The sequence below is a fragment of the Eptatretus burgeri genome, chromosome 9, assembly GCF_056783735.1.
Source record: "Eptatretus burgeri isolate ZD-2024b chromosome 9, Ebu_testis_v1, whole genome shotgun sequence".
NCBI classification, from domain to species: domain Eukaryota; kingdom Metazoa; phylum Chordata; class Myxini; order Myxiniformes; family Myxinidae; genus Eptatretus; species Eptatretus burgeri.
The window spans coordinates 12,049,784-12,065,951 of NC_140969.1; the positions used below are offsets into that span (position 1 = coordinate 12,049,784).

General features: G+C 44.7%; 1 protein-coding gene across 6 annotated transcripts in view; it reads right to left on the reverse strand.

Annotated features, from left to right (window-relative positions):
- Positions 1-16,168, reverse strand: part of DOCK4 (dedicator of cytokinesis 4) — a 289,016-nt gene that overhangs the window by 43,385 nt on the left and 229,463 nt on the right. For 4 of the 6 annotated variants that reach the window (XM_085894106.1, XM_085894104.1, XM_085894103.1 and 1 more), the window contains 8 exons: positions 13,227-13,253; positions 12,990-13,085; positions 12,789-12,849; positions 9,981-10,074; positions 6,246-6,394; positions 6,075-6,161; positions 5,701-5,805; positions 430-571 (listed from right to left, as the gene is read on the reverse strand). In XM_085894106.1, coding sequence (XP_085750232.1) covers positions 430-571; positions 5,701-5,805; positions 6,075-6,161; positions 6,246-6,394; positions 9,981-10,074; positions 12,789-12,849; positions 12,990-13,085; positions 13,227-13,253 — 761 coding nt within the window. The remainder of the gene's footprint in view (positions 1-429; positions 572-5,700; positions 5,806-6,074; positions 6,162-6,245; positions 6,395-9,980; positions 10,075-12,788; positions 12,850-12,989; positions 13,086-13,226; positions 13,254-16,168) is intronic. The other 2 variants (XM_085894107.1, XM_085894105.1) reach the window with 1 other exon arrangement.

The following is a 16,168-nucleotide window of genomic DNA, read 5'->3' on the forward strand; positions in this document are numbered from 1 at the left end:
TTGGAATGTTTTGCGCTACAACTGTGACACACATTCAACAGGATGCTTTTGTTTTTTTAAGATGTTTCCACGACCAGTCGACCACTCCGTAAACTGTAAGCATTGTCATTCTCCGATAATTATCGAGAACACAAAGTGCAATTTGACGTTGACCAACCCTTATAACATCGAGAAGTGATTAGTGGACACCATATATTCATGGATTTAAGCAGGGTACAAAAACATCGACATGGCCAGAATAAATAACTTTGTAAAAATAAAAAAAACTAAAGATGTGGGGAGGGGGTGAGGGAAAAGTAATGCAGCACTTGTAAGGGAGTAGGCATTTCTCTACCACTTGTTAACTCCAACAAGAAAGCCAAAGGTGAAAAAGGTGACGATCTTTTGTGCAAGTTAGTGTAATGGCACGTGCAGCAAAACTTAGGATACGCTGGGCGTCGGAATTCAGAACGCTCTCATCTGGAGTGTTGGCGTTTTGCATGGCGACTGCCTGTGGGAACTCGCTCAGCATGCGCTGCTGGAATGCCTCGAGCCTCTCGTAGTCATGGCCACGACACACAAACTCCTTGTTCTGGTCAAAAACATGTAAACACAAAAGGAAAAATAAGATGATTTTTTTCTTTTTTAAAACAGATGACGTGACTTATGAAAGAATCAACTACTTTTAATGCCGAAATTATTGCCACTTTCTTGCGGGATCGACCGAGGAACTGTTTTGGCCCAAGACTTTCACCAACCAGCTGCTCAGGACCAACGTTCATGGGATCTATTTTCCACCAACGAATGCTAACACAACCAGTTTAACGTCCGTCCGACATCCGTAATGAATCGTCTTGCCTGCAAAACACCAAAAGATCGTTTATAGCTCGGCTGAGATTCGAACCCAGGCAAGACAACCCAGAGGTGTTTGTGCATATCTCCAGGCTATCCTGACAGCCCTCAGGAAAGGCCTGCATGACAGAAGGTAAATGGTCAAAATATCGATAGAGGTGGAGAAGAGTAGATAGATAAAATACACAGATACGTCACAGTGTTTGATGGGGGAGTATCAACAAGAAGAGTGGGGCAGAGTGTCAACGTGTGTTTCAAAGCTCAGGTGTAGGTAAGGGAGAGATTGAGGTGACGAGCTGCAGTCTTGAAGGACGAGAGGCAAGAGTATGCCAAAACTGATATAGAAAGTCAGTTCCACAGAGAGGACAAAGGGGGGGGGGGGACGAAGGATTTGAGTCACCATGCAGGTTTTGAATTGGAGAGGGGTACAAAAGCTGAAAGATAGCATGTGACTGGATGTAAGACCCAAGAAGGAACGAAAGGACAGCTGGAGCAAGACAAGAGAAATCGTAGAGGACTGCAGGACCTCCAACCCTTCCTGCAAGAAGCAGACCTTGCAACCTGTCCTCCTGCTTCTTGGGGGAAGGTTGTAAAGCAGTGTTAGGTAGGAAGCAGGAAGTCAAACCAGAATAAAGTAGGCATTAATGCACTATGGGTCCTTATGCACTGTTATAAGCAGAGAATGGCTAAGAATGAACTTGGATCCAAACGGAAATTCAAGGTAGCAACTGGCCTTGGAAGTCAGTTTGGAGACATGGTCTGTCCAAGACAGGTTGTGGGTGATCATAAGGCCAAGGAACTCCATTTTCCCCACAAGTTATTCACAGGACAGGGTGTCCACAAATTACCATTCCAAATTTAAACTGTAATAAAAATAATCATGAAATGGGATACAACAACGCAGTTTTCTGCATGTGAAAAAAAAAATACTTCTCAAAGATTCATTGACTTCTTTTTGTTTCCATGTGTCTCCTATGACATGTGACATCACATTTACTGCAAATGGCATTCCCCAAGAAAAAGTGTGGTGTGCTGCCTGGTTTTGGGGACCAAATCATCTACATAGGTTCAACGAGGCTTTAGGATGACCAAAGGAAGACAGCCACGATCGAGGAAGACGATTCATGAGTGGCAGAAAAAGTTTGTGAGCATATTCTCAACAAGCCCATTCAGACTGCTGCCAAGGAGCTGCATCTACCGCACTCAACGGGACAATGTGCTGCACATGTGAGCTGGTGTTCAACTGATGCAAGCCCTCAAGCCGGACGACTGCACATGGCACATGGCATTTGCAGTGGACATTTTGGAACGCTTAGATGAAGACAATTCATTCCTACAATGCATGCTCTTCTGAGACGAGTCAACTTTCCACGTTTTGGGGAAGGTTAACAGGATTTGGGGCTCCGAGCCTCCCCACGAGGTCTGATAACTTGAGTGCGACAACCCAAATGATAATGTGTGGTGTGGCTTAATGCATGGCCGAGTCATTGGGCCTTTCTTCTTTGTTGAAGCCACTACCAAGTCTGACAATTACTTGGATATTGTTACAGTTGTGGTCCCCTCTGCAGGATCCTCACCTTCTGCACAATGCTGCACCCCTGAGCTCATGAGGCCTAAATGTTACCACACTCCTAATCCAAATCCTGGGGAAGGAGGGGATCTTCCCTGGCTCCCCTCCCTTTCATGGGTCTGGTACTCCCAGCACCCCCCATGCCCACTTGGCTTCTGCAGCCTCTGTCGCTCAAGGCACTCAGGGCCCAGGCTTTACTTTTTCTTTTCTTTTTTGAACTCTGACACACTTTCGGACCACACTGCCAGCCCTTTAACTACACTTTTGCACCCCTTTCAATTAAAACTTACTTCATTCAGCAAAAACACCGAAACAGCCTCCAAGGTCTGAAACATCTAACCCCTGTTAACTACTAGAGAGCCAAAAGCCCTTTCGTCCAGCAGGGGGCATGCTTCCGCAATGGTTTCACTCACTAGTTTCACACCATTCACTCACTTCACACTCCAGTCAGTCTGTGTCGTTATTACCGGTCGATTCTACCTGACTTACCTGCACTGCAGCTCAGCCCATCAGAGGGGCGGAGCGGTCTCGGCTCTTCCCCACGAGACTTATAGCTATCAAATTTTGCTGAGCACAGCCCCATGTGCCCGGCGCTTCTCAGTTTTCTCTGGTTCTGGTGAGGGGGCATTGGGGCTCAAGCCTGCCTCTAGCTATTGCTTGGCAGAGTTGCCAGTTGGTGAGGGGTTTGGGGCTCTTCTCTATGGGGTGGGGGAGGGGGACATTCCCTCTCCTGGTGGCTCAAGCAGTTACAATTGTAACAGTGTCCTAAATATGGCGTTGACCTCCGATATTTCTGGAAGTCCCCTCTGACTAGCCGAGTTGATGGTCCTAACCTGGACCCACAGGTTCCCATGACAGGTTCTCTCTGCTGCAGCTCCGCAATCCTTTGATTCTGGTCGTACAATGTATGCACCATTTGCACTAATGAAGGCCCACAACCCCTATGGTCTGTCTTGGCTGGCTCAACGGGCTCTCTGGGTCCCACCTGGTGGACTGTCACTGGCGGGCACTCAGACTCCCACAGTGGATGCCGTGCCACTTCCCATCACCTGTGGCATCAGCCACCTCGCACCCAGAGGTCGAGCGCCACACCGCCAACTGCCCGCTCAGGTCCTGGTGCCATATGACCCGAATGAACTGGTCCAACACAAATTTATCTTGTGCTGGGGCATCCAGCTCATAATATGCTATGTGCATGGCGCACCAAATATCGCTAATTCAGCTATCAACTCACCAGGTCTTCATTTCCTCATTGCCAGCTGAGCTTTAACAAAGACATGCTGCTGCTCCACACCGAATTGACTTTTCGAGCCGTAATTGAAAGTCTTCACCAAGATGGCCCCACCTAGCATAGCCGTGAGCACCTCCAACACCACGCCACGCAAGGCAAGGCAGCCACGAGGTGAGTTCCACTCTCATCTTTAGACCATCTGTTTCCATGGGCTTGACAGTACAATTGTGCTAGAAATGCCTCCAGATCACTTTTTCCATCATAGGACATGGAAGGTATTGTGCGAGAACCCTGAGGCTGCACTCCAGCTGTTGGCACTGTGACGACAGCAGCCAGACCCGGCCTCTCATGGTCTCCGGCTGCTGCCCTCGTGCTCCAGGCCAACTCGCAACTACCCAGTCACATCCATGATGTTTGTTGGCTCCGCTCCCCGTCGTTCCAGTAACTCACACACCTCATTCCTGTCACACATGTACCCCTACATTTCCTTGTGCGTGTTCACTGCTGTGGAGAAGCAGTGGCCTCACCTCTTTTCTCCTTTCTTCCATCTCCTCTTTCACACCATGGAGCCACATATCCATGTACTTCTTTACTTCCTCCATCCTCGGCTGCTCCTCGTGGGCCTTCTACAACTCTGCGAGCCATTTGTCCTCCTTTTTGAAGGACAAATCCACATTAGCCCCCACAGCCTCCACTGTCCTTCAATTTTCTCCACCATTATGCTCAACTCTCTCTTTCCCTCTAACTTATTCTGTTGTGTTATATCTACCCGACTCATTGTCTCCTCACTCTTTTTTTTTTAAACTGTTCATTGCTCCGATCTCCCCGTTTAAACCGCCGTCCATTTTCTATTTTCTTTTGTCACTCTTCGATCTTTCCTATTATTTCTTTACTTTCCACTTTCTCTTCTTTCATTCTCCCCTGCTCTATACTCAGCTCTCTCATCTTGGTTCTAAGTCCTTCTGTTTCCCCTTCCAATCTGGCTTATCTGACTACCAGTTGCTCCACCAGTCTCTCCCCCGGTCTCTACCAGAGACCAGAGACTAATGTGACCAGACTTGCCTCTTTGCCACGTGGGACTTTTCCCTTTGTCATGAACCAAAATGAGAAGAAACTGAAAAAAAAAAAAACCAGAGAAAATTCATTCATCAATTCTATTTTGCACCCCGTTTATTTGGTACCAAGACAGTTTACCAATGGGAGGCCTTTTGATTATGGCTGGTGACCCTCAAGTGTTACTGAAGGAGGCCCTCAGGCAGAAAGTCTTCGGGGTCTACAGGATCTACAGGGTCTCAGGCGTCTAAAGGGTTTTCGGGACCTCAAGAAGAGGTCTTAGAGGGTGTTGGGGGTGTTCGGGGTTAAAAAAGGTCTTCAGGATTTTATGGGTCCGAGAGTTATAAAGTCTTATATGTCTGAAAGGGTATTTGGGGTCTTAGTGGTCTTCAAGGGTTTTAGGGTTGTAAAGAGTCAAAGGGGTCGAAAGGATCTTCAGGTTATTAAGGGTTTGAAAGGGCCTTATGGTTATGAAGGGTCAAAAGGGTCTTAGAATCTTGATGGTGTTAAGGGTCTTAAATGTGAGGGTCATCAGGTTCGTCAGGATCTTAGGGGTCTTGTTGGGTTTTAGGGGGTCTTAAAGCTCTAAGTGGTCTTCAGGTATTAAAGGGTCTTTGGGGGTGTCAAGGGGACTAAAGGTATGGAGGTGTCTGGAACTTGCATGCACGCGCGGACACACAGACGGACGGACGGACGGACACACACACACACACACACACACACACACACACACACACACACACACACACACACACACACACACACACACACACACACACACACACACACACACACACCTCCTTTTATAGTATGGAAAACACTATGAAAGAATAAACAAGAAAACCACGAAATAAGATAAAACCTGAGAGTGAATCGAGCAAAAGGAATTTGGAGTTTACATATAGTGCGTTGTCTCACCTTGTCCGCCAAAATATTGAGCTGTGTATTTGAGATCAGGAGGTCTCGAGCCTTTACGAGCAACATGCACTGATCTTAATTACTCGGCATCACATACCCGAAGGAAGAAAGGGAACTTTCGCCCGTAAAAGCCAATGCGAAAGAATTCGGGCTCCAACCGCTGCTGCTCCATGATGTTGTCATAGAACCCGGCTTCCATTTTCTGGTGGCATCAGATATCAATGAATTAGAGAATGAAACGCATTTCAAATCAATAATGGCACGAGGCAGGATTAACAAGAACAGAAAAATAATACAGCTGCTCGGTCCCATAACCATCACACATCAGTCTGTTTTGCCCTTCTAAAGTGTTCAAATCAAAACTTAAAACTTTTCTGAACATCTCTGAAACTTCTCAACATGTGGTGAGAAATTAAGAGGAAATGTTACCAATTCTAGAGGTTCAATGCATCTGCTGCCTTCGAGGCATACCCGGATTTTGCTGAGACGACGATAGTCGTAGCGGGCCTGGTACAAAGCAGCGAGTTCTTGGCACAGGTGGATCGCGTTTTCCCAGCTCTAAAAAAAATGGAGTTGTTGTTTTGGTCACTGCAAAATAAACCCGTCGTTGCAATAAATGTGCATCAAAGAACGAGCTCATGCCTTGCCAAGGTCAAAGTAGTGAATGATCTCGAGGTAAAGAAGCTCTCGCCGTTGCCTCTCCATCTGTGAAGGGTAGTGCAGAATCTCCTGCAGGGGCCGCTCATCCCAGGTCAGCTGCTCAGCGTACAAGCTGAGTGCAAAAGCAGCCTCTGTAGTTTCACACAACATGCACCAAAGGGCAGGCGTACTTGTAGCCACACGTCTTGAAGAATCACTTTCAGTTGTTATGCCGACATCATTGAAAAAGGAAGCTCCTTGATGAAAAGTTACTCTTTGCACTTCTGCAGGTAGGCTGAATGAAAAAGTAGAGCAAAGTCGATGGCGAGCCATCGCAAATTCCCACGGTTCCCACATAATGCAATGTTGAGAATTGTTATCATGTGCTAAACAAAAGGAATCAGTTTTTTTGTTTGTTGTTTTTTTTTGTATACATTGTCGAGGCTCGTATGAGAGCTAACACACAGAATGCACAACAAGGGGAGAAGGAGACAAGAGGGGTGGAGAGGGAAGGAAAACACCGTGGGAAACAGAGACATGAGGAGATCTGTGGGAGGGAGAGGGGTGGGGTGGGGTGCACAGGGTAAACAAGATGGACACGACAGGGACTTTCAGGAAGGAAAGCAGGGAATTTGAAGGGGGTGGGGTTAGGGGTGGATTAACGGGGGTGGAAAAGATCGTGGTTTTGGATGGGGGATGATAAGAGGTGGTGGTGAACAACTGTTTTGAAGACCTGGAGGGAAGAGTGGGATTGAAGAGAGTGAGGGAGTTTATTCCAAAGGTGGGGAAAAAGAGGAATGAAAGAGTGAAGGTGAGCAATGATTCTTGATTTTAGTAGTTTTACCAGAAGGGGGTTGTTGGCAGACCTTGAGCACCCTGAGGAACTAAAGGGGGGACAGATCACAGACAGAGCAGGGGGGGGGGGCGGTGAGTCCGGAGAGGAGACGGTAGAAGACAGAAAGACCACCGACCTGCCTGCGGTGAGAGAGTGAGAGACCCAAAGACTCAGCCCTCATCGCGGGAGATACCAATGATCCCAAATGCCTTGGTTTCCATAGCGTGAAGCTAAGAAAGGTGAGAGGCAGGAGCACCAGCCCAGATGGGAGAGCAGTACTCCATCAGGATGTGGACGAAGGCTAGGAGGTCTGCTCGTCATCACGTGGGCCGAGGAATGACTTTGCACAACGGAAGATGCCCAGTTGGCGACTGGCTTTGGAGACCAGTTCAAGTAAAACAAAGTCATGATATTGGGTATTTACACCGACCAGTCTTGTAACTCTACAAAAGTTATCGGAAGTGTGAAAGGATCTTGCAAACTCAGTTGGTATTTGAATTTGATTTGCTTTTTTTTTTTGAACGGCTGTAGGACCATATGTAGGTGTCACGGACTGCAATTGCAACAAGATTGTGGAACACAAGTACAACCTCAAAACCTGTTTGCTATTCCCCCAATAGCAAATTTTCTTTGTCTACTTTTCAGTCATTTCCTGTATAAGTGGAACAGCACTTGGTAGAGTGCAAACCTCTGCCAGGTTGAACAGTTTACGTTTTGTATCCCACTGATGGGCCAAATCTGGAACCAGACCTGAACTAAAATCTAATCGGCTTCTTTTTATCACCTCCTCAAATCATCCACCAAGTTTTGTCACAACTCATCCACAACTTTTTATATACTGTGATGAATATAGTTTTTGCCCCTATCTCTCCATGGTGAAGAATCACTTCAAAAATTATAGGATCCGGATCCGGATCTCAACCAAAATCGAATCATTTCGTCCGTGTCACTCACCCAACCTGTCCACCAAATTTCGGTCAAATCAGTCTACAACTTTTTGAGATATTCTGTTCGCAGACAAACAAAGACAGACAGACAAACGGATAGGGGTAAATATTCCGCCCACGTTCAGTGGTGGAGGTAATAAGACAGAGGAAACGTTTATTAGTTCATATCTTTATCAGGACTCACTGCGGTGTTTGTGAATGGGAACTCACTTTGTGTTAAACTAAACCAAAACACATCAAAGCATTCATGCCTCATGTGATATTTTATATCGTACACCGCTCCTTCCCAATTCCATATCTAGGCAATGCATGATGTCACCGCCGAGCGTCGAAGGGAGGGAGTACTCAGTTTTTACTCCGTTTGTTTTCCTTGTTGGTCCGGGCAACATCTCAACATCTAGGAAGCTGAAAATTGGGGACAAAAGTGAAGATGTGCTTTGGCAAAAACAACATTATTTATTTTTTGATTAATCAATTCATTACTTAATTATCGATTTATTAATTACTTATATATTTTCTTCCTCATCTGGGCAATATCTCAGGCACCTTATGAGCTAGGAACCTGATATTTGGACATGACGGTGAACAAGTGATTTGGCTATAAAGGGTAGTTTTGATGTATTGATTAATCAATTAATTATTTAATTTTCGATGAATTACTTAATTTTCAAAAAGTTACAGATTCGGATGAAACAGTGGTGGTTTTGGTATGCTATTAGCCAATTGATTAAGATATTAATTATTTTATGATTGACATTAATTTATTTAAACTATACAATTAATCAATTAGTCAATCAATTATTGTACACTGATTCCTCCGAATTCTGTCTCCATGTGCTGCAAGGCGGCATCGCCGGGCGCCGAAGGCGCCCCAGCAACGTCGCGTGCTGGAGGATTTATTTATTTATTTATTTGGCATGGGGGCGGTGTACTTTGAATGTACCTCGACTTGTTTTTCTTCTTTTTCAGAAAATAAACTGGACCTATACACCTAATCCAGCCAGGATAGTTATGGGCTAAATATAAATGTGTACACAAAAATAGGGGAATTTTGTCCTCCCCATATACCCCGAATATGCCTCTTCCATCCCCATTCTTCACTTCGATCCTGTAAACAGAAATAAAAATTGTAAAAAAAGGTAAAGGGGGATGCGAAATGATACAAGACTCATGGAAGAACTGCAACATGAACCAACACACAAATACAGACAAATTCCTGAGACGACACGGGATTTGACTTCGAACAAACACAGCCGCTGATCATTGGGGAAGTGATGCAACTTTCCGGGGCACTCTGGATAAACGGAGATGTCATCTTTGTGACAGAGTCAGTGGGGGCATTTAAGGAGAAACACCCCCTCACCCCCTCCCCATGTTGATAGACAGGGTTTGTCTGTGCTCTATCCTCTAAATGCTGAGTGTCAAGCGAAGAAGCAGCACGTACCAATTATAAAATTTTATTGTGACTTCACCAAGATCAGGATTGAACAACAGGCATTCCAGCCTCAGAGCGGACACTCTATTCCTTTTTTTCTTCTTCCCTTCCCATAACACTACCAACCACTTTACAAAGCCAGTGAAACAATTTTGAAATTGTTGAAATAAGTTGAGGTGGATTGAAGATTTAGAGGAATATGCAATAAGAAGAGCATAAAAAAAACATTGAACACTTTCTTTGGTTGTGCCACATTACCAAGTGATCAAATCCTTTCAAGGGTAAATCATCCGGTGACAAACATCACACGGTATGTACTATGTGGTAGAGTACCAAATTCCTAAGTCGCTCATCACGAAATGTGGATTTTAGAAGTCAAAAAAAAAATTGACTTCTGGAGTCAACAGATTAGAACCAATATGTGTACATTATGTTTTATTGAAGGTGTGCACACACAACTCAATTACGATTCCCACAAATGGCGCACGATAGAACAAGTCAACACATCATGGAACCAGTACCGGTGGAATTGTTTGCCTGCCGATGCAAGTCGAACAGCTTGTGGATGTAACGAATGTACATTTCTTCCTTGTTGATCTCATTCTTATAAAAGTTCTGTGGAGAAAGACAAATCACAAAGTGACTTTTCCATGCAATTAGCCTCCTCTCCCACATCACAACTTCCGAAGCAGTTTGCCCTAATTCTATGTTGGTTAAATTGACTTGAACACACCACCAGAATGAGACAAAAGAAACCCCCACCAGGTTAAGTGGAACGGCATTATTGTATTATTTACTGACCAAAAGAGAAGAGTAATTGAATTAAAGAAAATCAGAAGAGGAATTTGTTCATATTGAAACTGGAGCGGATGTGTGGCAGGCACCGCTTGTTGGTCAGGACCCTTACGGCAATTCCTGGTGCGGTACAAGAGTTCATGACTCCTAAGAGTTAAAAGATATTACTTTGAGTATAACACACACACACACACACACACACACACACACACACACACACACACACACACACACACACACACACACACACACACACACACACACACACACACACACACTTATTGTGCAACTTTGAACTTTTATAACTTTTGCTGTACAGAGTGTTTACAAAGTCCCATTACCCCCTCCGCAGAACTTGATAAATGAATATAGTATAATGAACACACTGGAGGAAAGGCTAACATAAATTAATTAATTAAGCTTAACATCAACGTGAACATATATACAAAACTTACCAGGGTAGATGATTAGATGAAGGTAACGGGACTTTGAAACACCCTGTACACATGATGGAAACTAGAATGGCACTTGGTAGAGTGCATACCTCCACCAGGTGAACAGTTTATGTTTTGTATCCCACTGATAGGCCGGATCTGTATCCAGACCTGAACCAAAATCTAATCAGTTTGTACTTGTCACACACCTAATCTGTCCACCAAGTTTCCTCCGAATAGATCCATAACTTTTTGAGATATCGTGCTCACAGACAGACAGACATGCAGGGGTGAAAACACAACCTCCATTTACCTTCATTGGCAGAGGTAACAAACTGTAAATGGTACATGAAGAATAATTCATGAAGTTTTCACACAATACAATAAAAAAAATTTGAACTTAACACGACGACCATCTTTACCTCCGTCATCAAAGGTGGAAGGAGGCTATGTATTCACCCCCCCATCTGCGTGTGTGTGTGTGTGTGTGTGTCTGTGTGTGTGTGTGTGCGTGTGTGTGCGTGTGTGTGCGTGTGCACGCGCCCCTGTCTGTGTGCGCGCCTGTGTTTGTTTGTTTGCGTGCAGGATATCTTAAAAAGTTATGGATGGCTTCGGATTAAATTTGGTGGACACGTTGGGTGTGTGACAAGGACGAATTGATATTTTGGTGAAGATCTGAATCCAGATCTGGATCCGTGAATTATTTATTTTTTGAGTGATTCTTCACCATTAAGAGATGGGGCCAAAAACGATATACATCATGATATTCCATTCAGAAATGTATTGGGCCCGATATGTTCTCGTGGATCAGGCTTTGCATTGCAGAGGTATGTGCTCTACCGAGTGCCCTTCCAGTTCGTAAGGTATCGTTCAATCTCGGGAAGAATGTCAATCTTCCCTCAAGGTCTTAAAAACATCTGTTGACCGCCATCTCAGATCATCCCCAAACCAAAACCATGATTTTTTTTTAACCCCCATTAAAAAAATGCTCGGCATTCGGCTGAAGAGTTCGTTGAGGACGGCGAGTGAATTACGAGCCAATGCAAGACGAGTTCCAAAGTTGGCACAAGTGTTAAGAAACGATCGTTCTACTAAACAGTTTTATCAACCCCTAAGGATTATTCCCACAACAATACATTTCTTTCTCTATGATGTAAGAAAGACTTGTTGGACTATCCAACTTGTCAAAAGACCATGAAACTGCACAAAACATTCATCCGAAGGAACTCGTTCTCACATTTGGTAAACTGAAGGCACGGAAAGTAAAATTCGAAATTCTAAACACCAACCTTGTTGCAGGAACACACAGTATTGCATCACGTGACCCATATTACACATTATAATATGCATTTCTTCACGTGTACATCCCATTAGAAGTGTAGAACAATAAGAATATCACCTCTTTCATGTAAAATAAATCTAGTTATAAATGCAGAAGTTATATTCATACTAGTAATGCACAGTATTCATTTTCAAAAGTCAAAAGTTGATTGTGAAGGGAAGGGGGGGGGAGGGGCGAGGGTTGGGGGAAGCTGAAGGTCCAACTCGGGTGCCCAATACCTTTGCTCCAGCCCTGGGTGAAAGGGATGACATACGAGTTTGGAATGGGTGGGAAGTATAAGGGAAAGAAAATGGGGTATGATGTGTCAAAGAAGTGGAGAAAGAAATCAGGAAGAGAAGTGAGAGAAATAAAACAGAAAACATGTATTGTGCTTTTAAAAGAGGAGCAAGGTCAGAAATGATGTCATGATATATAAACACAAGAGGAGGCTATTCGGCCGATCACTGCCTAATGGTTGCACAGCTTTTGTTTTTGTTTTTTCCATGCTCTTATCCTTGTTGAATTCTAAACGTCAAGCAGGGAAGCGGCACATACCATTATTAAAATCATTGGTATGATTTGGCCGGGGTTCAAACCGCCGACCTCCCAAACTCAGAGCAGACTCTCTAACGATTACACCGCCAAGACTAGTTAAAGTAAAGGTATCAAGTAAATGATTCCCAAATCCAACAAGGACCATCATTCATTGTCATCAAACAATATGAGCAGAGGGATAAGGAATCAGGAATCTAACTGCACATGGTTCCAAGGGTACTCACGAGAAGATTAACTGTGCAGCCAATTTTCTTATCTTCCACGTCTCCTCCAGTCATGCAGTCTCTTGCAGGGGAAAACAATGCAGATGTTGCAGCTGATGAGCTTCAAGCACTCACCAAAACCGTAACCAAGTTGTGGGGATGATGACTATGCCATACAAAAGGTGTGGGTGAAGAGGGGGTGGCCTTGAGCACAGCCGATACCTGTAATCTAGCAACCGTTCCATCAGCCGAGTCACCGACGTCACAAAGGAGATGCCACTTTCCCTCCACGTTTCCTGCTCAATCTTCTCAAGTAAACTATGTGCAATAGTCACGGAAAAGTTCATACAATAGCTCGGTTAAACTCCAACTCGGCAACACGGTTTTGGCAACATTGCAACAACACCGGTTCAATTTGATTGTGATCATCTCGGATAAACTCGACAATGTTGTTATTACCTTGGATATGGTCCAAAAAGATGATTTCTAGATCCAAGTCAGAGTGACAGCAAGCAGAGAGATATCAAAGCACAGCTATCGGTTAAGTGTAATGGCAACAAACGCAATAATAGCAAAAACAACATTGAAATCAGGATTTTAACAGCAGCCTGGTCACCTGTTTCGTAGCGACCTGACAGACAGGTGTGAATGCAATACCTATTGAACTCGTACAATCTATACTTGATTTATGAAATTAACTGCAAGAAAGAAAGTAACAAGTATTTGTTGCACATGCATCAATCTCAATTTAAAAAAGTTAAACCGAAATAATTTGCCTATCGTCTCCTACAGTCGTTGTTATTCATGTTTAAAAAAAAAAAAAAAAACAGAAAAGAATGGCACCGATGTCTCAACGTTCTGGTCTTAAAAGCAACTGCAACAAGCTCTTCAATGAGCCTTATGAATGTAAAGGAAATTTAAATATACAGTACCTATAGACAGTCTACCCCCCCCTCCCCTTTCAAAATGTTCACCTTTTGTTACCTTTAAGCCTGGAAATAAATTGCATCAAATGAGACCTTTTCCACCTTTATTTACACATCGTGACCCACAACTCACTTCCAAGTGAAAAACAAATTCTACAAATTTCAGAAAATTTATTAAAAATACAAAACTAGAATATCTTGGTTGGATAAGTGCGACTTTAATATAGACGTACTCACATTGTAATTGTACATACTTTATGGACGTATTCAGTTAAAAAAAAAACAATACCGTCTTATACTGGCTACCACTAGGTGGCATAAGTGGCTTATGTTAGCTCATTATGTCCCGCGATGAAGCAGAGTCTTTGGGTCTTCCACTCCATCATCGCAGGCAGGTCGGTGGTCTTTCTGTCTTCCATAGACTCCTCTCTGGCCTTGCACCCCCTGCTCTGTCCTCCTAATATTTCCGCAGGGTGCTCAAGGTCCACCAGCAACCCCTTTCTGGTGAAACTGCCAAAATCAAGAACTACTGCTCACCTTCATTCTTTCATTCCTCTTTTTTTTCCCCACCTCTGGACCAAACTCCTACACTCTCTTCGGCAGTTCGGAGGGAAGGTAGAAAGGATGAAGGAAGCGAGCCAGGGGTAGAGCCAGGTAATGACGATAGGGTAGGAATCTTCCCCATTCCTGGGCCGTCGAGTGAGAAAACAGGTGTGTTGGCTCCCCAGTTCACGTTGGAAGAAGAAAAGAAAACCAACGAGTGGATGAAAGAAACGATGAGACAAATGAGTGAATATATGGATGGCCAAGATCGAATGAATGAGCAAATGCAAAAAAGTGAATGAACGATGGGGAAGAAAAAATGATGAAGAGAGTAAAATGTGGAAAAACGGAGAAAGAAATGGCATTGGAAGGACAGATTGGTGGAATGGAAGGCGAAATTGATGAGGAAATTAAGGAACAGGGGAAAGAATGGAAGGGACAAATTCATGGAATAGAGAGTGACATGAAGGGAATGAGTGAACCAAATTAAGAAAGGAATGACACAGGAACTGGGGGAACTAATTGATGGAATAGGGGGAAGGAATGAGCGAATGGAAAGGGAAATTGAGGAACAAAGGAATGAAATGGAGATGGAATTGGAGACCGAATTCGAGCTAAAACAGGAAGAAATGGCATTGCATATAGAAGAGGGTAAAACCCAGGCTGTTCGAATGGAGGAAAAGGCTAAAGAAGGAATTGGGCCAACAATAAAAGAGTTAACGAAGTAAGTAAAGGCCTGGAGGGCTATCATACCTGTGTGGACACCATGGTGCAACGGCGGGAGGGGGAATTGGAATTTTGTAAATGTCAGGGCGGCAGTTTAGTGCAAAATTTGTAAACCCATGTAATGGAAGGAGAGAGGGTGTTGGTTGGTAAAGGTTTGTGGGAGCCACGGTTGAATGGGGGAAAGGATGGATAAGACAACAGGAGCAGCTGAATACTTGGGACAACACCATAAACGGAGAGGAGCTGGAACCAAAAGATTCTGTTAGGCTCAAAGGTGACCTTAATGGTCCTGTTGAGACCTTGCTTGGGCCGACTGACTCGTACGAAGTTGGGTTGGACATGCAGCATTTTGACATATGGGGGATGTTTCTGAACAGGGTCATGCAGATTTGGCAGAGCCAATGTTTGAACCGTTTGCAGGACATTTAGGAGGAGGAGAGTTGCAGCAACGGTAGCATCCTGTTGGTTGAGCGGGAGGCTCATCTTGAATTAGACCAGAGTGAGTCAAGTGCAGGCTTTGAGGAGAAACATGTCCGCATTTGCATCTTGGGCAAGGTGTCTTGGGCAACACAAGGTGCCAACACCGTCTGGAATGTAGCAGGCACTTTCTCCTTTACTAGCAACTCTGTTCTCAGCTGGAAGTTCTGCAATTTGATCCACAAGCTTTTGCACAGTGGGCACTGCAATATTCTGCGGGATTCCTCACTTCCAGTTGCTCGGCTCGGGGAGTTTGGTCACGTGTGAAACCACAGTCACGACCGTTGAGGTTGGCGTGTGGCCACCTACATCATGCTGAATATAAAGACAGTAGACTGGCACATTGTGAGGCCGTTTTTTCCATCTGGCGTGGCAGTGATGGCTGAGGAGCTTGGTGCTGCGGGAGAGAGTGGCATTGGCGCCGTCTTTTGGCTGATGGTGGAGCTGTTTGCCTGTATGGACGGTGAGGTTAGCCATTTTGAAGCAGGTTCTGCATCTTTGGATCTTCCGGGTGCTATTTCCGTGACAGGCAGGACGGTGTCATCGGGCACCTCTCACCGACGTCATACCAGGTCCGAGTGTCCGAGTCTCCCATCCCATGGAGGTACAACTGTGGTGCAATGGAGAGCAGGGGCCGCACACTCGGGCATCTGCACTAGTTGAGCATGTGAGTCCAGTCGTGGTGATTCCAGGAGAGGAAGAGTCAGAACTTGAACCGGAACCAGAACC